Here is a 26,760-nt window from a genome sequence, read left to right as displayed (position 1 = left end):
ATGTAGCTGGAATAGCTTACTGCCTAATTATAATTTTCAGTCTATAGCACATGCAGTATCTTCTGTTTGTGAACTTTCCATCTTTGCAGAAAATATTTCAATCTTGTTGAAGAACCTGATGCAAAAATGATAAATGTTGTTTTCTATCCCAGAATTCTCTCATTCTCTCTTTTTTTCCCCCACCCTATAGTTTCCAATTTATTATTGAAGATTGTGTAAGGCAAATGAGCAATGAACTGAATCAAATGAGAGGCAATGGGAATGCAGCAGCTAATAAGAACAGTGCGGCCATTGATGCCGAGGTTGTGCTTCGACCTCTCATGGATTTCTTGGACAAAACGTAAGTGTGGCAGGGAACGGGCAAATGCTCGTTTAATGCACTTCATAAGATTTGACTATTTTTGCAACACTGTCAAGTGCAGTGTCTGCATTCCTAGCGTGGAAAAAAAATTAACCGCTTTATCTGTATGTCAGCCTTTTATTTTAGCAATCTACCTAGTCCTGTGGGTTAAGTTATAAAAGGAGTATGTGTTGCTTGCAAGCCATATGGTTTACATTTTAATTATCTTTGAGTTAAGATATTTACGCCTAGCACAAGTATTGAAGAAAAGGCAAAATGTTTATATACTTCCATGTGCTATCTTAAGCTCATCGTTTAAAAAAATGGGTAAGCTGACTTTTGCCTGTCACGTTCAGTTCCCAATTGCCATTTCTCAAAGCTGTCTTTGTGGCTTCTTAGAGATTTAATTGAATAATGACATAATGGAAATAAAAATGTGTGTTAAATTACTGTCCAAATAGAAAATATTCCTCAACACAGGAATGGTAAATGGAATTTTAGCAGGTGCTAAACCCATGCACAGAAAATAAATATGTGAAATAAATAGAAACACACGCACGCAAGACCACCGCCACTGCTTGGGAATATCACCTTTCTTACAAATATATATTTACAATAGGATTATAAATGTATCACATTAATATGGTTTGTTAGTTATCTCCTAATTATGCTTTTATTTATGTGCTTATTAAGAGTAGTAATTGATGCTAGAAATATGAATTGGCATATTTATGATGTGATACATATAATGACTTTACAATAATATTTTTTCCACTAATAGTTAGAAATAATTCTGTAAAATTGCCCACATATGTATTTGCATTCTATTATTTTGAAATATTTTTCCTGTGCCTGAAAACTGTAGCACTTTATTCATGGCAATACATGCAAGATGGTTTATGAATACACTCTTAAATAAAGAAAAAAAAATCTATCCAAGTATATAGATCGTCAAAAAATTTAATTTTACTGTTTGTAATAGATAGTATGATTGCACAGACATGCCAGTATGTAGAAATAAATTCTTCCCAATGGTAGCCCTGAATTCATGTTAGCTATCAACACATAGTTCTACATCACAGTGAAATATAGACAACAAGGCAGACCTTTGTTTTTTATTTTTAAGACATAAACAAATTATATATAAAAACTTTAATTTAGGGGCTTGGGAGTGCTAAATTGTATGATCCATCAAACTTTATAACTCATCATTTCGCATTTTTTATAAATATGTATCAGTAATATATTAAGCAATAAATTGAGTAGTGGAGATTTACATGATTTTCTAATTTGCAAGTCTTTTTTTTTTACCAAAAATATTTATTGATAATATTGCAAAATAACTAAGCTATTGAAAAATCCTTATTGGTAAAGTTAAACCATAATGGCCATTAATGTGAGCATATAGTGATATAACACCTCTGAAGTCTTAATGCTACTTTTGGAGACTGGCTTGTGTTTTGGTTTTATTTCCAGCCTAAGCGTCTCTGCAAAAATCTGTGAGAAGACAGTTCTGAAACGCGTTTTAAAAGAGCTATGGAAGTTAGTCTTGAACAAAATAGAAAAACAAATTGTGCTTCCACCACTGACGGACCAAACCGTAAGTGTGCCAGTAGCAGTTCACACACAGTAAAAGGGATTGTAACAAATACTGTGCTTTATCAGGTGATGAAAAACCTGAGTCATTAAACATTCTAGACTGGAGCTAATCACAGGATCATGGCCAGCACTTCATTCACTAGATTTGTTCATATTCACTATAATGTTCTTGTTTACTATACATACTTAGAAACAGCCTCTCTTTCAAAGAACGTGTCAAATTTAGATTTCTGAGAAATTTAATTTGCTTTTCAAAAATTTTTGTGCAAATTTTATCTGCAAATACAGAAGTAGCATCTAAATTGGGTAACTGCATTTCCTGTCAGGTGTTAGGAGTGTTTATTAGCTGTATGCAGGATCACTTGTTACACTCTGACTCACAGAACAGTGTGGTTCAGAGTTAAGGGGGTTTTCTGTTGCTTTTTTCACTTGGTTGCCCAAAATACAGAATTACCTATCAAAGACTTGGATAATAGCACAATATGTTTCAGTTAGTTAAGATAGTAAAACATTTTTTGAAACATTTCCCCTTAAGAGTTTGAATGTAGACCTTTAATTAAAAAAAAAAAAAAATTGATCTTTCAACCATAGTGAAAATAACCTTTGACTGAAATCCAGACATTCAGAACTGTGTCTTGCTGAACTGCCAAGTAACTGCACTAGTAATTATATTTCTTGGAGTAATTGTGATAAAAAATTTGAGCATGGAATTTTAGCAGGATTCTGTTTCTCTAAGACAAACACATAGGCATTGGACTTTGGTATCAGGATTTGGCGATTGTAAAATGTTGGTTTAACTTCGTAACACTTTGGTATCTTTTCTTTAAAAAATAGCTTTGGAGTAACAGTATGCTGTTACGCTGGGCGTTACTCACCTGAGGATTTCACTGTAGACAGTTAAGCTTTTGCAGGTTCCTCAGGGCTGCTCACTTTCCATTATGATTATTGATATTTGCGTAGCACCTGAGAGCTATGGTTATGGACAAATATCTCATTGACACTCTGTATAAGAACAACCCCAGCCTTAGCTTAAAAATATTAAATACAAAATGAGATAGCAGACAGGAGCACACAAAACCACTATCAATAGAATATGCAATATTTTATCAAGTATGGGATACTGGAGGGAATTATGCTGCAGGCATTCAACTACTTGGCCTTAGCAACTGAATGAAAATGTGTCTCATGTGTAATTGAAATTTTTATTTAGCTTTGTGAAACAGTGAGTTTGGCTAATGTCCTAGCAGAAAATAAGATCACGTTGTCATAAAAAAACAAACACGGTGTAGAGAGGCTGTTTCCTGAATTTTCAATGTGATTACAGGGGCCCCAGATGATATTCAGTGCCGCCAAAGATCTTGGACAACTATCAAAATTGAAGGTAATGGAGCCAAATAAAGCAGTGAATGGCTTGCTATAATGAAAAAAATAAATGAAGTACTAGTGACTGTGAGGCCAAGCCTCATGTCACATTCTTGTGCTTATTTACTCTCATAAAACTGAATATGGCAGTAACTATTCATAGGTGAGTAATGATTTTGCCGTCTGTAATACAGTACAGACTGTATGCTTAAATGCTAAAGTGATCACTAGATGGGCTATAGAAGATGTCCTTCCCATGTTGCACAAATAGGCCTTGTAAGCATTAAACCTCACCAAAGAAACACTCCATGTTCCCTTCTAAGATGGGAATGCTAGTAATTTTTTTTCTGCTTATTATTTATGGTATGTAATGAAACATATCATGTACTTCTACAATAAATTCCTCAGCGCTGCATTACTGAAGTCCTTAAAACACTTGATGGAGAGTTTAGACATCTGATACTGAAGCTGGTTGTTTGCCAATCAATTCTGCCATTAAGATTTCAGATTTGTGCAGAAATGTGGTAACTTGTGCTTCTATGAATAGTTGCTAAGTTTGCTGGGGGAGTTAAAATGTTGCCTAAATAAATCAGAAGATGCTTATTTTAGACAAAGATTTCACAAGAATGTAGTCACTTTATGACTCTATTAAGCTTATGTTCTAATAGGAAACACTTTTATTTTAAACCAGAGGCATTAAAAACATTAATTTATAATATTCTTTCAGTATCACCTAATAAAATTATTTAAACTTAAAATTTAACCTTCTCCCTGTCCTCCAGAACAGAGAAGTATCATATCGTACGAAAAGAAATAAAGCTACACAGATATTGAATATTAAACATTGGTTCTTTTTCCCTACAATCTATGTTTTTAAGAAACAACATGATCGCTTTAGGTTATAATTTGTTGTGAAAAAATCTGAAGTTGAGTTAATCCCCATTAATTGTAGGGGCTAGGGGGCATTTGGTGGCTTTGTTTGTTTATTTGTTTTTCCAAGAATAGACAGACCACAACACTGTCTCTTGTTCCAAATCAGCTGCAGTCTTAACTTGCTTTGCAGGACCATGTAATTCGAGAGGAAGCCAGGAGCCTGACCCTGAGGCAGTGCGCAATCATGGAAGTGGCCCTCGCTACTATAAAGGTACAGCTTTCTGTGGTTGTCTGTTCTGTGCTGGAATGACCGAGAACATGACTGGCATAAACAATAGATTCTAAAATAGAATTGTCCTCTAGAAGCATGAAGATCCCTTTAATATGTCAAGAACCATTTGATCCTAAGCTCCTTGCATTGGCTTGAAAGCAAATGTCTAATTGTCTCCTTGCAGGAAAGTTAGAAACATTATTCTGCCAGTTGCAGACAGGACATGTGCAGCATCTCTTAAAGGAGTAGGTGGCCACAGCTCATCTGGTTCTTGTGTTCCTTCACGGGCTGGAGTCAGTGCAGCTGCAGCAGCTGGGCTGAGTCCTTACCATGTTGCAGCACGGCCTCATTTCTCCCACAAATGAGACACCGAGCCTGAAAAGTGTGGTTATTCCAAGCTGCACTTGCCTGCAAACATGTATTACATGGTTTTTTTATAGCGCACCAGAAAACAAGGCTTTTAATACCATGCATTAATTACTGTGTACTATTTTAAATTCAGTGTCCAGCTGAATTTATCAACTTTTTATCGTTTGGAATTCACCACTTAATTTACTGTCACTCCTATATAATTTGATTTAATTTAAAGATGCCGTTTAATTATTCTACACATTGGTCCCTTTTCAGTGAAAACAAAAAATCCTATTTGTTGCACATCTGTTAAAAACACTTCTAAATAAATTAATTTTTATGCTTTACCAACATTTTCTTGATGCAGATGTTGGTAATGCGTAAAACTACTGTAAAAATCTAATGTAAAACATTTACTGCAATGCTAAGACTTTTCTAAAGGAGCCACAACCCATCCAACCTTACCTGGTGCTAATCTCATTACTAGAAATACTAGTTAGTTTATTGTTTATTGATAAAGTAACTCTAGGATCTCTGGAAGGCTGAAACAATTAGGCCATAGGCCAGCCGAAATGTTCTGAAAACTTTGTTAATCTCTTTACATTTAGGAGTATAATGCAATAACCATAAAATGAATGGAAGAGAAAACAAAGTCCTTTTTTTTGGATTAAAAACTGGAGGCTTTTGTACAGTCTTCACAGAATGGGTTTCTGAAGTCAAAAGAAATCATTAGGGAATAAGATTCAATGTATTTAACAGTCCTTTTCACTTTGGCCTGGGTCTTTTCTTGATGTAAATAACTTGAAAGGAATCAATTTATAGAATTAACAGCATATTTTCGTGTCTGCTGCTGAAGAGACGGCACATCAGGAAGGTAAGGAGGCAGCTACGTAAGTATAAAATTGAAGTTATAAGTAAGACGACATATTCATGATCAAGTCTTGTGCAACAAAATAGTGTTGCAAAAGACAAGAAGGAAGTATCAGAGAGGGCTCCCAATTGCCATCTTTTGTATTTGCAGGGGAATTGGCATTTCTTTCAGAAATAAAAATAATATTTGAGGATTACTGCTGTTGTGGAAACAGAAATGGAACAAAATGCTGAAGTAATGTGTGGTCCCAGATTAAGTCCTGTGGAGTCCCCAGTTCAGTATGTGAATCTAATTATTTTCAAAGCATTTGTTCTAAATAATTAAAGTTGAGAAAAAATGTTAATTCTAACCTTGCCCGAATTTCCAGTGCTTAAACTCTTAAGAGTCAGATAGTAATCACTTTACTAAACAAAATTTTAGAATTGGAGAGAAAAGGTCATAAATAGGGAAAATCCTCTATTAATTCAGGATTATTATCTCTGTGCACTACATTCATAAACTAAGCAAAATAATGCTCTCTGAAAAATCTAATTTCACATTGTAAGGCAATGACAGGTCTGCTTACTCTACTTGGTGCATGATATGGCAAAATCTCTTTTGTCCAAAATACTAAGCAAATAGCCTTGATCATGCAGAAATTTGACTTAGGCTATTAGAAAGTGAAGAAAAACAAACTTTGTGAGTTAACTGAAGAAAAAAGACTGCTATGTTGATTTAGGAATGCAGTTCATAAGTTTAATGATCAAAAATATATGATTTTTTGGTAAGGCTAGGTAAATATGGTTTGCTTAAAAGCAAAAAAAATGCCCAAGTAAGAATAGAAAAGTGGTAAAAATGGCACGTGGTATCTGTCAAAAAAATAAGTAATTGTAAGTAAGGGAAAAGGATCTTTTTTTCATTTTCCCTTTCATTAGTCTAATTTTTAGTACCAGAAGTTAATTCACTGAGCAACTTACGATTATAATTTAATAGATGATGGCCTCAGATATCTCAAACTGAGTTATCTCAGCTATCTCATTATCTCAGCCCAGAGATAAGGTTCATTGACAGTATCGTTCTAGTTTCCATTTTTGTCTTTGTAAGCGCTGTAAACCCACTCATGTGACAAGTGTCCAGTTTTGGCTGAGACAGCAGTGGCCACAGCGTGGATTTCCACACACGTGACACAATGCACTCGTGTGTGCACCTTTCAAGCCTCTTTTGTTACCTGTGAACCTTGAAATCCCTCAGAATGGAGCATGAGTGGCAGGTGAACCATTTTAATGTTTACATCTCGAAAGTATTAGGTATCCAACTGAATCTGTAAAATCCTGTTTACTCATTATTTTTCTATATTGGCTTCCGTACAATAATGGTATGTTCATATTAGTGGTTTTGCATGCAGAATTTACGATTTATGGACAAAAGGAAAAAAAAAAGTAAAAACTCAAGATTGGAGTCAGGTGTCCCTGTTGCTGTAAATATCTGTTGGCTTTCATGGAGCTTTTAGTACTTTGTAGCTACTGCTGCAGATAACGTTCTATTAGGAGACACAACTAAGAAAAAAAAAATCACAGTAATTGTTACAATAGCAGGAAATATTAACAGATTTTAGCACTTCCTTATAATTAAGATCCTTGGTAAAATCATTAATACACTTTTAAACAATTAAGAAAATACAGATTTCTTTGGAACACATATTATTAAATAATTCACTTGGAAAGATACAAATTTCATGCAAGTAGGCAATGCTGAGAAGATACAGGTGATTTAGTCACAGTCTCTTAAATTGACACTAACTCCTCACATCTGGAGCACTGTATGTTAAAACAATATAAAACTTTTCAGCCTGATGAGGTCAAATGCTTTGTTTTGATCCTGCAGATATTTTTTCCCTGTAATAATCAGTAGCCATCAACACAGAAATGTAAATAATGACTTTGCTGTGAAAGTATATTTTTGTTTCATCTCTTGCAAAAATCTTGAGAATCAGAAGGTGAAATGTGTAGACTAACATGCAGTGGGCATGTATGGACTGTAGGTCTTGCTTTGTCACAGGTATGCTTAGAATAAAGCATTAGTAGATATGTATGTATGTGAAATGAAATGTATATATTGCATATATTCCTTTAGCAACACTCCCTGTAGTGAGTGCACCAATATTGCATGTCATCAAGTAGTCAGTGTCTTCCTGAAAAACATTGTTTGCCTTTAATGATTAGGCGTTTGTGGGAGCTTTATACATCAGGTTTGAGACCTAGAACTGTAATGTAGATTGCAAAATGCTTCAAGGGCAGAACCCACCCATCATGAAGACCAAAATAAAAATTTTGCTTTTTTTTTTCTCCCACAACATTAAAATTTTTACCTTTGGAAAAAAGCTCTGTAGTAGGTATGATGACAGTTATCTCAACTACTATAATCATAAATCTAGCCACACATGCTGGGTGTTATTTTTAAAAGTTTGTGTAAGAATTTTACTTAAAATTGTATGTCTGTAACTGAGGCCTCTCCCAGCTAATTTGCCTCTCTGAACAATCATGTTTGTTTTTCATTTCAGCAATACTTCCATGCTGGAGGAAGTGGGCTGAAGAAAAATTTCCTGGAAAAGAGCCCAGACCTACAGTCCCTGAAATACGCTCTTAGCCTTTACACACAAACTACTGACACCCTGATAAAGAAGTTCATAGACACTCAGACGTCTCAAAGTAAGTGATCTATAATAGAGAAATAGGTGCGTCAGATTATATTTTAAGTGTTTTAAACGGTTGGTTGCCAATCACATTCTCCAAACGCTGTGGTATTTTAGAGTTTACTGTCACAAATTTGCCCATGTGATGTTATCCCGTATCAACTGCTGTTGTCAACCAGTGGAGCTTGTCTGAGGGCAGTGTGCTCATCAGCTTGTCACTTAACATGAAGAATAGTTCCTACAGCTGTATATGAACACTGAATATCAGGGTTATCTATAGGAGCACTCCACACACAAACAGGGCAGTAGAGGCCACACCAGAGTGTGTATTATAATTGCAGAAACAGAGTAAATTCTTAGAGTTCATTGGCAGCTCTAGATACTTTCAGAGCTGGAGGATATTAATTACTAATTACAAATAACTACAAAACTCATGACATATCCCTTAAGGTTTCCGTGGGGATTAAGAACAATAAATTTTGAGCAACATGTCCTTAAGGTAGCCCACTGATTCCACATTACAGAACACACACTTCTCCTTCTAGCAGGTCATCTGTGGATTCAAAAGGAATAGAAGGTTTCTGTAGACTAAAATAAAGCATTATTTCTCTGTCTAGATTTTTTTCCTTTGTGCATTTCAGAATTTAGATTCAGAACCATCCTGCTGAACATGTCACATCATTTTTTATGCCCACTTATCAAAATTCAACATTTTGATACTTTCTCAAAAGCAAACCAAGGCAGAGATTGTGCCAGAATATGACATTAGGTGTACTTTGAATATGGACATCAGGAACACTGAAGCCACTTTTTCCTGCTCTAGAATTTTGGTGTAGTGCACAAAAAAAAAAAATGAAACACGAAGTCCTCTTCATTTGAAATACATATACCATTCATTAATGGTGTATTTCAGAGGATGACTTTCCATGGTTTCAATAAGAGTTCCTGGTGATACTTTTAGAAAAAGATTCCTCCTAGTTTCAAGAAGCAGCTATTTCTAACTGATCTAGGACAGTGTTTTCATACTTCTACAATATATATAGAAACTGCTTTTACATGGATAATGTGCATTATATTCCAAACTGGATGGTTTCTTCATTCTAGAAACCGCAAATTTTTGCATAATGGTAATCTTTACTAGATTTCTTTTGACTGTAATGGTCAATTGTAAAACTGACCTCTCCACCACTTACTATCTTTCAGAAGGACTACAATTTGCTGATCTCTAAAGAATTACACTGCTCCCACTCATGAGAATCAGGAAAGTTTAAATTGGACAGTTAAGCTCAAAATCTATTGCTTTTACCTCTGAGGTACGGTATGTTACAGTATAAAAAGCATGAAACATTAGTTTTGCAGCTTGCCTCAAGATTAATTCCAAGGGATGATTTCCTAGGCAGCCTCCATGTTAGACTGAGGATCTTTGTTAATAATTCGTACATTACAAGTCAGAAAATTGATACAAAATTCTAATATATAAGGAATAGATTATTTTTACCTCCCTCTCGAAAAAGATTAACATTATGGATTTAGGCAGAAAAATATTAATTGCTGGTATGTTTTCTTTTTCCTTATGCATACTTTCATTGTAACTTTAGAAGAAAAAATGGTCCAGGTTGTAGGTGTAAGCAGAAATCCTTTATAAGTACTGAAACAGAAACTGGAATTTTCTGATTTTCATCATGATTTCAGCCTGAGGTCTGTGTTCTTTTCTGTGCACACATTAGGATGCTTGTATTTGCACACCAGTATTATCAGAAGTGTAGCCCCTGGGAATGAAAGTTAAGGAAATGTGACTCATAACTTTCATCATCCTTTAATGTCTCATTTAAAAGAACCAAAAAACTCATCTATTATGACCTCCAGCCTCACAAGTGTAGCTGTATTATTAGCATTTAGTTTAAATTACCCTGTTTGCAAATCATTTTTCTGAAACAACTGATTTTTCCTTTTTGTTCATTACTTATTTTTAGCTTGTGAATCTCATGTTTACCTTATTTTAACTTCCAAGTATTACCATGATGTAATTTCGATCTCAGCTCTTATTTAAATGGTCTAATAGTTTTTAAAATAATAAATTTTTAGTAATGCAAATTACCCAGCAAATAATTGGTGTCTACGTACAGAACGGGTATTTCTAATAGAACTTAACATGATTAGAGGGAATGTTATTGATATTTCCATGTTTCTAATTCTGCAAAGACCATGACCTGGACATCACACGAAGAAATGCAGAACAGTTTTCTAGGCTTGTCTTCAAGGGCTTTTGCTGACAGAAGAACCTGCATCTCTACATAGTTGACAAGTTCTTTTGGTCTGAAGTAACTATTTGACCTACAACTTTCACTTGCTAGTCACCTGGAAACACTAGAAGAACATGTGACATCTTTTTATAGTGTTTTATAGTGTTCTTAATTTCTTATTATTCTCAAGTTTCTTCAAAAGATATAATATCTTAAATAATTTCAACTGCAGTTTCTAAACCAAATTTGTATAACCCTTGCAAATCCAGAACCTCAGCTAGATAAAGCAAATTTTTAGCTTTTTTAATCAAAATTTTCAGGTTCCTCACAATTTTCAAGTAGAAGTTCTGTGGCAATATTGCAAAAGTTAGATAGTAGTTTTTATTATCTCTAGGATGCTCAGTTTTCCTGTAATGACTCCTAGAATCAGACAAATTAGTGTTACTTTTAACAACAGGTTAAATATTTTTTAAGTTGCAATGAATGTTTCTAAGAAACTGAAGGGCAAAAATTTGTTTTATTGGTGTGAGGAGAGGGAGTTACCTTGTTCCCCCTCAAAAGCATAATAGCCATGTAAAAGTGCACGTTATGGTCCTTGATACATCCTGTGTTGATGTACATACAGGGTCAAGTTCAGTAGGAGTAACTAAGTTATCCAAGAATATGCATTTGCACCATTTCTAAACAAGTATGATTGCTTGAACCAGATTTTTGATTCCCAGCCTTTGTGCCTACACATTTCTAAAAAGTTTCCTGGAAACAAAGCAATTTGTGTAGGTAATATTAATAACAACATTCCTAACTTTTTAAATGATTATTTCATCTCAGGGATTCATATGTTTTCATGTGGTGGTTTCAATACAGTAAATACTTGAAACCTAAACTCTTATTACTATTTTCAAATACATCAAGAGACTATATTGTTATAGACAAATGCTTTAAAAGCAAATTATCACACAGTCAGGACTAATGAAGCTAACTGCCATAATCTTACTCTGATGATTTTTCCTTTTCAAAGCACTGCTACAGACTCTCAAGATTGTTTTCAAAACAGACAGGTGTTTGAATAAGTAAATGACAATGCTGAGCATAGACCAGCAGTAACTGACATTGTTTTTTTCTTTTTTTTTTTCATATAATGGTTTGCCATTTAAAAGGAATATGGCAATGAAAGTTTTAAATTAAATCCTCACTCAGTGTTGTAAAAACAAATCTGTAACTACACTATGAAAAAGATTGAAGACAAATGTTGGCTGTATCAACTTTATTTGTATCCGATTAGCATTCTTAGTGACATAGTTCCAATTGTTGTATGCTGTCATATTAAACACCTGTTTGTCTTCCTGGCACAGGAAGACAGAGAGGTTTCTCTCCTCTGATTATTCACATCCGTGCTGCTGTTCCAGATCTGGTACACACTTTCAGCTTGTTCAGAAATCAAATGCTGCTGGGACTCTGTTACATATTTCAACATTGTTATCAATATGATAGTAAAGGGAAAGGTTAACTATGTTTGTTCCTTAGCATAAATAAAGGAATTTCATTTCCAGGAAAATAAGAAAAGCCTGCCAGCACTTGATCTGTTTTAATCCTAACCCACAAATGTAAAAGTTGTAGAGCAGCATTCTCTTTTGCAAACAAGCATTGTTTGGTGGCAAAACTTTATAATTTTACATACAACTAATTATAAACTGCTAACTAAATTAATTTCACTTACCTGAAGTTCATATTCAATATTAACCAGAAGGTGTCTGGGTGATTCTGCAGCACCTGTTGTAAGTACATTCTTCTGGATCACAGTTTTCTTCTTATTCAACCATACACTAATGTTAGCTCTGCCAAGAACCATTTTGTGGAGCAGGTCAGTTTTAGCATCTCTAAAATGGACATTGATATAGAGCTAAAGGATTTTCAAAAACCTGAAGTCAGTTTAGTGAACAGAACTGTATTTCAAACCCTGAGTGACTACCATCTTCCACAACATTTCAAAGCCTGACTAATATCTTACACACTAAATTGTGATTGATACCTCTGCAAAGAGCATATAAAACACAGCCAAGCGAGAGTCTCAAACCGTCAGTACACCATTACAAAGTAGATGCCCTGAGGTTCAGAGCTCTGATTGATTCTGTTTGCTTTGGACATCGGTCAGCTGTAAATTGTCGCTTTTAGATTGGGCGCTACTGTAAAAGTGATTTTTTTTTTCCTCCTCTAAATTCACCTGCAATTTTGTCACAAATGTAGACTATAATATGGATTGTTTTCAACATCTTTTCTGACCATACAATTATTTGTGCATGCTACAGTCATACCAAGCATGGATCAGTTGTAAAACAGTAGCACACTGCCAAGCTGACCCATCAGCCCTGCTCAGTTGCAGGACTTGGGGGTCGGTGCTGTCTGGCTAAAACACACCACAGCTGGCTAACAGCTGGATGGCAGCCAGCAAGCCAGCACAGAATATCACCAAGGAAATCTCCAAATGACCATGTATTTATGTATTTATACAAGTTGTCAACCTACATCAACTCTAGCAGGACGAGTTTATTTTAACTAAGCTTGAGCTAAATTGAACCACAATTTCACAATCAAGACAAAACTATAAAAGCCAAAGGACAAACTCTTACTGTATGTGTATTCAGAGAAGAAGAAACAGACTTAGAACACTGAAGTAAAACTACATCCATATCTATTGGTCTATTGTACAAACTTTCCTACTCTATGGTGTATTTGACTTACTGTTACTCAATGCTCAGACCAGTCCTGGTGATGCTTCTCAGAATTCATTCCTAAAAAAAGAGAATTTTCAGCCTAGCAGTCACCTTTTTATTGAATTAAGTTATACATTCACCTTTTAGAGTACTTTAAAGGATATCAAAATTGAAAGGAGATTTATAGCTGTGATTTGTTTTAGCAACTGTCTTAAATCTTCAGTAATTTCATAAACTAGAGCCTGTGCTGTGAATGTTTACATTTGATTAGCATCAACTCTAATAACATTTGGATTAATATGACTTTAGTTTTAACGAACAACATAAAAAAGAGCACTTCAAACATTAGTGTTCTGAATTTGCTCTCATTTATTACCACTGATTTCTACAAAGTAAATGCCATCTAAAGTAGTTACTTATTGGAAATAGAGAAATATTTTTTTCTTGTACATTTACAGCAGCTTAGTTTTATAAACCTCATTAGAGAATGCTATTGTTATCATAAGGTATATGATATAGCAATCCATAGTGGCAGGACTGCAATATACTTTTTAGTTTGACTTTAGAGTTTGTATTACTTAAGCAGAAAAATCAATACTCATCTAGCAACATGGAGCTCATACTACAATCTCTACTTGCGTGTTTAAATGGCTGTAGAAAAGGCCTTTCACATCAGCTGATTTTTATTGGATTTCTTCCTTCTTATGCTGGGCAATTGAAAGGTAAAAAGGGAAGAAGCATCTGAAAACAATAAAATATAATAAGCAGAATTAAAAATATTTACCTAATGAGAATGAGTAGCTATAACAGTAACTCCATACTCATCTTGTGAAGCGACCAGCACGAGGAAGGGAAATTACACGATCAAAAATGAAGGTAAATTCAAAGCCAAAATTGCATTCTGTGTTCCTTTACAACCTGTAACAGTACAAGGCAGAGCAGAACCTCATTATCTTCTTAAATATATGGAATCAGATTCAAATAACTAAACTTACAGTTAACTTAGCAAACAGCAAACGTACCATCATTTTGGCAAGCAGATCAATGACATCAGACTATAGAAAATAAAAATTGTTTGGCAGCTCTTATAAGTGAAAAAGGAATTTTTTTTTTCTGGTCTTTTACATGTTAAAATTGTTGTATTATTTACTGTCATATTTTGAAGGCTGTGCCTGTATTCTACTATGAACTTTAAGTCCTACGGAGCATTTCCAGTCCTCTCATAACCTGCACTGCAGACAGAATTTTACTCAAGAAATAATCCCTACTTCATCCACTATAGTTTGAAATCGAGGTCACAATCATGTGTTACACAACCTTATTTCATGAAAGAAAATAAACAGACCAGCCTTATAAGCTGCGGAAAACAGCATACAATTCCAAGGAATTTATAGTAATGAACAACAGAAAATATAAGAACAATGAATAAGCTTGCAGAATTAAAACCAATATATGTATTCTAGCATATGCTAATGTCAAAATAAATGCATTCAAAATAGTGGCAGAAAATAAACATTTGCAAAGTTCACATATTAAAAAGACTGCTGGTGAAGACATATTAAAAAGACTACTGGTATCCCTCAATTCTATGACATCATTTTTAACAAATAATTTCTTAATGGTATCAGTAGGGCATTCACTCTTGAGAGCCATACTTGCTTGTACGTTGCCTGGTTAAAATGCTGGGCAGTGGGTGTGTACATGTACACATACACGCATATACATAAGGATGTATGGATGATGCCAATTGGATACTCATGTCCCAGCTAAAAGCTGGCTCATTGCTGGTTTCTCACCTTGCGGCTACAGATACCAGAGGGTCATGGTGGGGCTGTGCAATAGTTGCAGCCCTCATCATCTGAAGCACAGCTTGCACTAGGGAGGGATGAAGAGGAAACCTTGACTGGGGATTCCACCCTGACACTCAATATTCTGCTTTTATATTATGCTCTCCGAATTCCTCATATCACTCTGTCTGACATTACAGAAATTCAAATAGGAGAAAATCTATTTTGATAGTGTGGCTTTGTACAATTGAGAGGCTGGCAGATGCTGCAGAATCATCTGTCAACCTTAATACCTTCACACCAGCTGATCCTTAAGATAAATGATTTATGTTTTCTAATCAAATACAAGCCTTCTAAATATTTTCACAGCAGCCTTGTGCAAGAATGGTTGCTGAAACTCAACCATCAAGTAGCTGAACCTGGTTCTCAGAATCCTCCAAAACAAACAATTATCAATAGTTTATGTAGCAACTGCTTGAAGCAAAGCATGTGTTGCAGTTAGCAGGGTTGTCATTACTAAAAGCAGGCTTCCCTGCTTGCCTTCCTTTTCTCTAACCCACATACAGAAGAGATCATTTAGTTTATGACAGCTAGCTCTTAAAAATTCAGCTTTAACTTACTCTTGGCATTAAATGAAAATGTTAAAACACACATTCCTCAGGATCCTGTGAAAACTAATTTGATTAGTCACCCTAATCTTTTGGCTTCTAATAAATTAGCAGATCAACCCCAGACAAATATATGTATTTTATTGGCATCGTTAATCAGAAGATGACAAATGTTGACCTGAATTAAAATGTTGATATTGTAGCTTGTGTAATTCCTGGAGCACTGGGCAGCGTGAATGCTTGAATATTTGTTCAACTTTTTCGTTGTTACGCCCTGTATAGAAAAGAAGGACAAAGCATAGGTCTGCTATTTAAATAAATGGTGGGATTTCTGCTGAAGGAGCAGGCTGGCAAATGGGCTAGGGCAGGGCTACCCAGGGCAGCATTGCCAGTTGAGCTGGTTTCATTGCCTGGCTCACAGTGCCTAGTGAGCTTTTCTAAGTCTCAGGTACTAAAATCACGTCATGCATGATGATTGGTTTGCAGGTAGTTGTTTTTCTTTTAAACTAGATTTCTAACCCTCAGAGAGGTAAGGAAGGTCTTGAAATCCTGAATCCTAAAAGTCAGAGTAAAAAAGAAAAAAAAACAACTCCACAGACTTAGGAACTTTTAATACCGCTATAAAGATTGTTTCAGAGCCTAGCTTATTATCCTTGACTACTTTGGGAGAAAAATACTCTAAAATTCACCACTTGCAACAATTTTATGAATGCCTGGATGTGAGGAGGAGGAAGTCAAGATGCTACAAAAGCCCAGGAAGAAGACATTAAAAGGCATTAAAAGAGCATCTAGCCTCAAAACTACGAAAATATAAGAACCCTGGACATTAGAGGGATACAGTGTAGACGTACAGAGAGAAACTTGATCAAATAAGTACAAAGGGAAAGGCTGAAAAATTTCAGTAAGAAAAAATGACTTCCATTTGGTAGGGAAGTTGGGGAAATCAGAGAGCCCAAGTAGGGCAGAAAGGAACAATGTGAATAATCTAAAGTTGATTAGAGATCCATGTCAACTACAAAAAGAGAAATACCAAATACCAACATGGTAATATGCAGCTGGGGAATGAACAAATCGTGAAATTCCAAGATGAACAAAAGGAAAAAAAAAAAAGGTTAAATCTCATCTTACCTTTGTATTATTATTATTAAAGCATTGATAGGTTCAGTACAAAACACATTATTATTTAAAGTCAGATGGGTGTTTGGGAAATGTCAGATGCCTTTTCTGTGTAATCAAGCACTCCCTTTGCATAAAGTAAAATATTTGATTCTTGTTTACCTTCTCAACCCAGCAGTCATTTCAGCCTTTCAATAAAGAACCATGGAAGTTTTGAAAGCTGGAATGTAATTCTGTGAAGAAAAAAATAAAGTGAATTCAAGTAAACGACTTCTGACAATATTTTTTTACATATTCAATAAATTCTGACATGCAGTGCTTTCCTTTCAAAGAAAATAATAGAGTATTATGTTGTAATAACTGCAGATAGTATAAAAGCCTTTCAAATCCACATAGGAGCTTTGTTTTCAAACACCTGAGAACAGACACTGATCTCTTTTGGATGCTGTGTAGACTGCTGAACAGATTCCAGCTTCCACAAACTGGATTAATTCTCTCCTCAGAGATACGTAACTATTCGCATTACGAGCTGGGTATAGCACATTTCTAAGTTTCCTGGAACCTGAGCTGAAAAAGGCCATGAATCTAGATCCCCATTAGGTTTTGGATACTCAGCTGCTGGTTTTGGTGACAAAGCCCAGCCCTTATTTTTCTACTGAATTTTGCCCGAATTTCCAAAAAGCTCCAGTTTTGACTATACCTCCTTGTCTCATATCTCTACGCTGTCTCTTATGCATGCCCTCTGACAACTTAAACATATACTTAAGGCTCAACAGATCTATAAACTGGACAGCAGGTAGAGGAAGTTAAAACAATTCCCCTTGTTAATTGCTGTGATTTCTTTTTTTGAATAAAAGGGATTTTTTTGAATAATTTTGAAGAAAACACAGTTCCTAAACAAGTCCTATGAACTTTGTGGATGCAATGCAAGTTTGAGGAAAGTCTCATAGAAACAATGGAAGTTGTAAGAAAATCTGCATTTTGTCCTTATAAATATTATGCAAAAACTGAGTTGTACTTTTACAATATGACTGCATAGTTATTAGAATTGTCCCTGAAAGCACCACTAACCAAAAATGGACACTGCACAGACCACAAACACTTTAACAATAAATGCTTCTGGTATTCAACACCCAAATCTGTTGTTATTGAAATCTGTAATTGTTATTGGATGAAACAAGAAGAATATGTCCCTAGCTGAAGAACAATAAACACATTCCATTATTCTCTTTTGCGACTAGATGGCTTAGCAGCATAAAAAGAATCCTTGTTTTGCAAGCATGACCTTAATATTTCTCTTTCTGACACACAATTTGGTACTGTCTTTTATGTTTTATGTTGTGAGAAACAGACCCTCAAATAAAGCCTGCTCCAAATTTAAGGATTTTATATGAAACTGCCAGCAGTAAGGTATGATGAGTACCAAAGATCTTGAAGCAGTTCCAAAAGAAAGAATTGCTGTCATAAGACAGAACATAAGATCGTTGATGTTTCATGTCACAGAATGAGATGCTAACCTAGGATTGTACAACCATTTTCAAACTCTGTGTTACAGGCACAGAGCTGATGAAAGGCTTGCATGGCTGAGCGCAGGGACGGATTTTTTCATTCAGGGTTCAGTACTATGTAGTTATCTCTGACTTTTGTTACACCATCAAATTATTGGTTTTTCCCTGAATCAAGCAGTACTCCACATACAGGACTAATCCCACTACATATTTGCAGGACTGCTTAGAGCACTGTTGTGACTTATGGACTACTAGGAAAAGGAAAGGAAAAGATCACTTAGGAGACCTTTGCAAGGATATACTCTGCATAGTTAACAAAACAATTGGAGAAACAAAGGAAGACTTATTTTGTAAATTCAAATATGTTGTCTCGGTAAGATCTAATGTGTCATTATTACAGGTTAACATAACGCTATCTATTATTAACATTGCCCACAGGTTGCTACATAAGCTAACTAATTAAAATGCTACTTGTTTTCTTTTAAAATATGCCTGATTTCTCCTAAAGGAGTTTTAGTTGGGGTTTTATTAACCTAAAGGCTAAAATAAGTAACTGACACTGGCTGATATTTTCAGTGATATCCAGGATTAGCCTGACTCACCTTCCACTGTAGTCGGTGGCAAATTATTATTTATGTTGATTGGGAGAGAGTTTGAGAACTTCTTGTACTCTCCAGTACACTTACTTTACCCTATCCATTCAGCGTCCCTATGATTTACATGTACAAATTCCTGGTTGTTTTCTCCTGTTCAGCTTGGCAATTAAAGTTTTTTAATCAGAACAAAACATTAATGACTTAAAGTTACAGCATGTTCAACTGAAACATCATAGCCAAGGATGGTCATACATGGAATCAAAAGCACCATTGATAAAAAGGTCCACCAGCACCACAAAAAGAACCTGTTGAGTTTGAATTTTGTGTAGTAAGTAACAATTTGAAAAGATGGAATTTCACAATATAAAAGAACAAGACAAATTAATGCTCTAGAAGCTCCTGTCGCTGCTCTCTTTGATATACTTTACAGCATCAGAAAGCCAATGAGAATAACCTATAAATAAATTAATTAATTAATAAATATAGTATTAGAGCACTAGGCCAGGTAAGCTGCCTTCTGAATTTTAAAGGGGGGAGGGTGGGGAAAAGTGCTCTCTTCATTTAGATCAAGGTAAGTAATCCACATAAATATGAGGGAATGTATTTTCACACAAGTCAGCACACTGGGTTAAATGTAAGTCCATTAGAAACAGAGTTTTGTATAATGAAAATAAGGCCCTTTTAAAAATCTTGGTTTTCTTCTGGACAGAAAAATTTTACAAAGCACTTTTTCCTCTGAACAATTATTTTTTTAAAATTCATAAATAAATTTTATTTCAAGCAGCAGAATCTCAGTGCCTATATTATGCTGTTCATTGATACATGGTCTAAAGATACCATGTTTACAAGAGAAAAGGAAAACAGCTTTAACTTTATGACCTTGATCAAAAGAGAATTTCCTTTATCTTCCTAAGTAAAAGCTAATTTTACAGTACAGTCAGATGATCCATTTTTTTATTCTCCTAAATAATGCTGTTCCTCTGATTTTGTTTAGCTTTTCTAGTCCATTTCATTCCTATCTTTTCTTTTTAAAAATGTATTACTTATTGTGAACAAGATGTAGAATGATTCAGCAACTTAATTAGAAATCCTGTATAGTGCGACTTTACATAACTATCCAAATACAACAAGAAGTTTAATGGCTGCCACTGAAATTAAATGTCCTGTCATTAAAAATCTGATGTCTAACAAATGGCCACGTGTCAGTCGTCACACAAACCCTTTGGCTGATCTTGAAATACATGTAGCAGCAAAATTTGTACAGGTACCACAATTCAGAAGTAACAGCTCTAAACAGATTAAGATATTGAGACTATTTTGCTAAAACACTTGATTACAAATCAAAAGTGAACTCACAACAATTACAAGCCAAACTCACCTGAAAGTTGGAAAGTGCTGAACAGTGTTCAAGGATTCTGAGCAAGTTAACTGAGCACTGAATTTCCACATTTTGATATATCAGGAAAAAAACTTATTCTCTGATGCAGAAACGGATGGGTTACAAGTATTTCATTGACCTTGCAATGTGCAACCAGTGTAGAGAATGTAATTACAGGTTATGCCAACACAACAAATAAAGACCACTGTAGAACACATTTCTAGGAAGCCACTGACAGTGAATCCAGAATACACTATACATGATAAAGGGAAAAAATATATTTTAGGTATAAACTGATCTGGGGAGCAAGGGGTGGAAAATTCATTTTCCTCAGTATGATTACACAAGACATCACTTTTCTTTGTAATCCTTCCTTAATTCCTGCATGAGCTGCTGGAAAACTTCTAGGGGAACATTTGCTTATCCTCACGTATAGATGGATGGGGAATAAGAGGGTAAGGAATTTCTGTATAAACAGAAAGAAGATAGAATCTATCCTCTGCTATCCCACAGAAATAGTAGCCAGTTAGAAAGGGGTAGTAAATTGCTTTAGTATATTGTTCGCAGAGATTAGACTGGGGAGCAACTGCACAGTTCGGAGTTCAACATTCACAGTCATCCAATTAAAGAACAAGTAAACATACATATCCAATTTTGTTTATACTGTTCTGTTATAATCTGATATATTAAAGGACCTTTCAATACATACTGAGAGTCCTTTTAAGGAATCATGATGTGCAAATTGACTTGGAACCTGTGCTGGTGCTCAGAAGTAGAAACTTTCACAATTAAGTTCCTGGCTTCTCTGCCATCCCTACAACCTTCCAGTTTTTAAGCCACTTTGTCTGCGCTAGTGCAGAACTTTAGTATTTTGCTTAGACTTAACCCCCAGCAAAGGATTCATCAATAACAATACAGAAATAACCTTCCAAAGGTGTGCTTACAAGATTTTTGGGCTGCAAATGCAAAGTCTGACAGAACCACCAAGTTTTGCATCTCAGGATGCAAACACAATAACAACCAGAATGCAAGGCTCCAAATGAAAGGGGTTTTTTATTTCACTGAGGCACTTTACATAAACGTTTGTGCTTGCAAGGTACTTATGTGGCAAAATCACTTATGACTCTGTAACTGATTCCCACTTAAATGTGAAGCGTATGTCAGAAATTCCACAGTGTTTATGACAGAAAATACCACTTACCTTCTTTCATCATCTGTTTCTCTGGATGTATTGAGAAGCCAAGTGTGCTAATCTCCTAATTATTATTTCAGGTCAAAACACTAATAATACAGTGGGTGAGATATCCATACAGGTGGACATTTCTACACATCCTGGAACTGGTGAGCATAAAGTCACTGTAAAAGGTAAGTTTCAAATACCTAACTTAAAGAGAAAGCAACTACAAAGTCCAAAACCCCAAAGCACTACATCCTAAGTAAACCATACTAGTAATGAAATAACAAATGTTAAGTATTACAGTACTTGTAAATCTATGAATATGCTTCAGGTGTTTAGGATTGTACTTTTTCCTTGCTCAACATCAGCAGAGGTTAAGCTTATGTGGCAAGTACCATCCATGCTTCTCTGTGTAGACAGCATTTATTATATGAAGTCATGGAATTATAAATTCAAATGTGCCAAATTACACTTCTGAACTACTTGCATATCATTTGATTTTCCAAAAGCTGTAGCAAAGCTGAGTAGTGAATGACTGCATCAAGACTTAAAAAGTTCAATTGTTAACAAAATGTCTTTGTTCTGCACGACCTGAATTCCAGAGGAAACCCATTATCATTTATATAAGCTATTTTTTAAATTACAGTGAATGTAGCAGACAAAAGAGCTGTTAATGTGAAGCATTTGTAAAATATATGTTTATATTTGCTACTGTTGTAACTGAAAACAGTCAGACATCTTACAGAGAACAGGCAAAGCTCCTCGTTGGCGTTGCTGGGTATTGGTATCCTGTAGGAAAGCCCTCAGGTCACCTTTCATTGGCTATACCAAGTCATATGGATAATTAACTGAACCTCTTCCAATGGAACTGTATTTAACTTCATTGCTTTTATTTATTTATAGTTGTAGCAATTAATAAACTAAACTGGCAAACAACAGCTATGTTCAGGCCATTTGTGGAAGTTTGCATATTAGGTCCTAACCTAAGCGACAAGAAAAGAAAACATGGAACCAAGACAAAGAGCAATACCTGGTCACCAAAATACAATGAGACTTTCCAATTGTAAGTCTTTTTTTTGTCTGTTACTTGCACATTTTATGCAATTTGTCAGAATTTCTTGCAGTTAAACTGGCAAGAACACGAAAAAAACATCCTAAGGCCTCTATACATATCAGAGGCCGTAGATAGACACTATTTCAAAATTATTTAGTAACTTGTATCTTTGTTTTATATTAATGACAACACTAAGCTTTCAGTCTTACAAAAGCTAGTTAAAATGTACAACTCATTTCTGTACACAGGAATAACTATTTATGTACCTACAAATGTACTTGCCCAAGTAGTTATCTGGACTGAAGCCTTAATTATTACTGCTAGATATCTGGGCTTTTATGACTGTTGAGCTATTTAAATATGTAAAGGGTTGTACATGTGTTAATAGTATTATTTAGCTCTTATTAGTTAATCCTTAAGGCAATAAGAAATATTCAGTTAAACTGGAGTTTTAAACTTAGTACTCCTGACAGCACCTTTCCGCTGTTTACCCCTCCTCCTCTTCCATAACAGAGACCAATTCATTTTCCTGCCCTCACCCCCCAGCCCTGACTAGGACAGAGTTCACTTTCTCAGTGTCTGACCACAAAGCTTTGAACCTGCTGCCAGTGACTTCCTTTATTTTTTGCAGTTGATTTAAAGATGTGGTTATGATAGCGGTGGAACTAGTTGAACATTTTAGGTACTTTCTAGGGAAAGGTAAGAGTGTTTATTTCAGCCATTGAGGGAATAATGAAATATCCGTTTCTGTTCAGGTCAGTGGGAACAGAGGCTACATCACCAGTAGCATCTGAGTAGTTAACTGTGTAGATGGTTTAAAACTAAGTTATATTCCGTTGCAACAAAATGGAACTACAAAAATTAAACTATTACTATCACTTTAATTTTTACAAGATTTCTAAAGTAAGTTCATTCCTTAGGGGAATTAAACTGAACTGCTTGTTCTAAATTCATATTTTTAATCCATGCAGCGTTTTGAGTAATGAAGACAAGCCAGGAGCCTACGAACTGCACCTCTCAGTGAAAGATTACTGCTTTGCTCGGGAAGATCGCATTATAGGAATGACAGTTATTCAGCTGCAAAACATCGCAGAGAAAGGTAGCTGTGCATCCTGGTATCCCTTGTTGAGAAACATCTCTGTAGATGAAACTGGGTTAACAATTCTCAGAATACTTTCTCAGAGGAACAATGATGAAGTTGCTAAAGAATTTGTAAGACTTAAATCAGAAACAAGATCTGCTGAAGAAATGGCCTAAAATACCCAAGTGATGCAAGATTGTCGCCGCCAAGAACATAGATAAAATGCTGTTGTCTGAATAGTGCATGCATGTGCATATCTGTGGGAATGTTTAACTAACTATGTTTTCAGTGTTTGCCAGTACTTATGTACTATATTTGCAAGGTATGTCAAGGAGCTGTATATCTTTTATACATATTTTGGTCTTTGGTAAAGTAATTGTCCCAATGAAGTGCCAAAACTAAGATTAAGAGTATATGTTTCATCGTATCTTTTTAAATGTTGATTTCACCTCATCACAATTCCTTTATTTTTTTAACAGTTATTAATAAATCATTAGCTTTTTTTAATTAATTAATAGGTTGTCCCTGTTAAACTACTGTGCTGCTTATTCTAAATTAAGTTACCTCCCTTACTGTTATTTTTAAAAATATGTACCTAGTTTTCTTCAAAATATCATTTTATGCAAGCAAGCCTCATTTTAGGTGTCTTACTGATAACTTTTTCTATCATTACTACAGATGCAGTTACTTATAGAAAGTGTTTGTAATTTTATAATTACCAATATAAAGTAATGATTTTTGCATAAAACCTGAAAAAGGATGGGAATATTTTATGCTAATCTTTTTCCAACCTTTCATAAATATCACTGTGAAGAAATGCTGTTAAAGCAAGTTCTCAAGAAGCTGTGCTTATCAGAGTTTGTTACTGATGTTTGATATCTTGAGATAACTTTGTTCTTCAAAACTGCCAAGGTAATACCATATTTGTATTAAAAGAGTAAGTCAGTATCTGTAGAAAAAGACTGCTATACAGTACATGCGCTTTTAAAAAAATCATTTTTTAAATGATACGGTACTGTACAAGGGGAAATAGTTTGGAATATGTAATGCTGGTTTGTGGTTTGTTTCTAGAAGTTGTTTATGAAAAGAAAAGATGCTGTTAGCATTTTCACTCAGAGTTATTAACGTTGCTTTACATACTTAGCTGTAACATCAGTTAAGTGCTTTATTTCTTTATTTTTTTTAGAAAAGTTCAACTGTTTGTACTTATGCAACATTACTATGTATTGCACTAAAGCAAAACTCTGTGTTCTGTAAATATATTTAGTGAGAAATTGTAAAATAAAGTATGAAGAAACTGCTTTCTAGTTTTGTTGTTTGATGTTATTTATGTACCTGTAAGTTTTATGTGCATGTGAAGTCCATGAAGTGGGTTTACAATATAGCTTTATCATATATCAAAGTATGGTTTCCAGTGTCTAACATCCGGCTCTTTCATAAGTGTTAGAGTTGATATGTCAGCGTCCTAAAAAGCTATAATGAGGAATGCACATATACATAATATAATGTTCTGTAATAATACACTTATTTGTCATTGGTTCTGATTAAAAGTGTTTCTAATAACACAGGTTGGAGTTTTCATCTTGGCTTAGGGAAAAAATAAATAAGAGGAATGGAGGACACATACGTAACATGTTGATGCCAGTCTTTTAAAAATGTTGTACATGACTCCACATAGGTAAACCAGATTTTTTCCAGGATATCCTTTTGTGAGACACATACATGAGATTTTAAGGATGTCTTTCAACACCCTCAATCCTCTTCCTTGAATAAAAGTAGAAAGTAGATTTGCCAGAAGTGTATTTAGAGAAGATCTGCACAGCCTTTAGAGAGCTAAAAATACTTCACTAAGATCATAGCAGGGAGAACCAGACCCAAGGTATCTTATTAGTGTATATCCTGCTGACAGTTCTGCATTGCAGAATACGTTATAGCAGAGGGAGATTTTGATGGGGACATATTTTAATTCATCACTTCAGAAAGCCATTTCTCCATGTGAAATGTTGTGCTGATAATTTCACATTTCAAAAAGTCATTCATTAATATAGACATGAAGTGACAAAAAGAATGCAACTTTAATAATACCTACTAAATAGAGGTTTTGTGTAATTGTGAATACTTGCGATACTCTCCCAAGAATCTAGAGACCCAAAAATCAGCCTTGAAACTAAACCAAGCCTTTAATGTTTCAAATATATTTTGCATGTTGGGGTATACGTAAAAGTAAAATCCAGGTGTAGCTCCAGTAAATTCAGGAAAATTACAGATTTTTTTCTGACTGTACAATACTGCCTCCTGAGAGGTTTCTGTTTGTACAGACAGACATATTTCTTCCTAACTGTATTTCTGCAAGGTGTAGCCTGAAGTATCTATGGTGGATGATACTTAAAACATATAACCTAGTAGCAGTTAACGAGATGTAATGTAAGAAAACATCAACAGACTCAGCCTCAAATAAAAAAAGGGGAGTAATCCAGAGATGAGGTGGTTCCTGCCACATAGAACATTATTGTGGATAAAATGCAAAGAGAATTCCACAATAAATCATTTCTGGCTCTGTGAATTGAAACAGAAAGGCTGAGGTAGACAGCTTCTGGTTTTTTAACCTGGAACACATCATATTTTTCTATAACTGTCCATTCTGCTGTAAAATGGCACTCCTTTTGGTGCATAATGTAGTCACCACACGTTTAACTATTTATTCTTGAGATTCACCTATAAAGGAATAATAACTGACCTTGTCAGGGAAGTCAATTACCGCTCTCAGTGGTGTCTCTCAGTTGCACACACAAGCAGTAATCAGGCAATCTGGTAAAGTAAACCCTTATAATCTACAGCTTTAAAACAGTACACTTTAATGTTTCACTATTTTTAACAGAGAAATATGTATTTTCTAGATCAAAGTTTGTCATGTGGAAGATGAGAGGAAAATATGTTTGCATCACAAGGCTGTTTTAAACATTGTTATGAATCAAAATGCAATGGTGTAGCACCAGCAGGTAAAACACAAACATTTCATGTAGTAAACATGATTGATATATAAAAGGTTTCAGTGCTCTTTTAGAAGCTGTTATGTTCTCTTTTAGGGAAGTAAATATTCCAATTGAAGAAAAAAAAATATTTCAACTTATGAGAGCATATTTTTAATACAACTGAGCTAACC

General features: G+C 34.9%; 1 protein-coding gene across 2 annotated transcripts in view; it reads left to right on the top strand.

Moving 5' to 3' along the window:
* The window catches only part of UNC13C (unc-13 homolog C), a 139,156-nt gene extending 115,171 nt beyond the window's left edge, over nt 1-23,985 (top strand). For both annotated transcript variants that reach the window (XM_065641359.1, XM_065641358.1), the window contains 8 exons: nt 191-340; nt 1,817-1,940; nt 3,264-3,320; nt 4,365-4,445; nt 8,207-8,354; nt 21,558-21,650; nt 22,366-22,525; nt 23,488-23,985. In XM_065641359.1, coding sequence (XP_065497431.1) covers nt 191-340; nt 1,817-1,940; nt 3,264-3,320; nt 4,365-4,445; nt 8,207-8,354; nt 21,558-21,650; nt 22,366-22,525; nt 23,488-23,773 — 1,099 coding nt within the window. In that variant the 3' untranslated portion in view covers nt 23,774-23,985. The remainder of the gene's footprint in view (nt 1-190; nt 341-1,816; nt 1,941-3,263; nt 3,321-4,364; nt 4,446-8,206; nt 8,355-21,557; nt 21,651-22,365; nt 22,526-23,487) is intronic.
* The last annotated feature ends 2,775 nt before the right edge of the window (nt 23,986-26,760 follow it).

This window comes from Caloenas nicobarica, chromosome 10, assembly GCF_036013445.1.
Source record: "Caloenas nicobarica isolate bCalNic1 chromosome 10, bCalNic1.hap1, whole genome shotgun sequence".
NCBI classification, from domain to species: Eukaryota; Metazoa; Chordata; class Aves; order Columbiformes; family Columbidae; genus Caloenas; species Caloenas nicobarica.
Note: the sequence above shows the minus strand (reverse complement) of the source record. Positions and strands in the feature narration are given on the sequence as shown.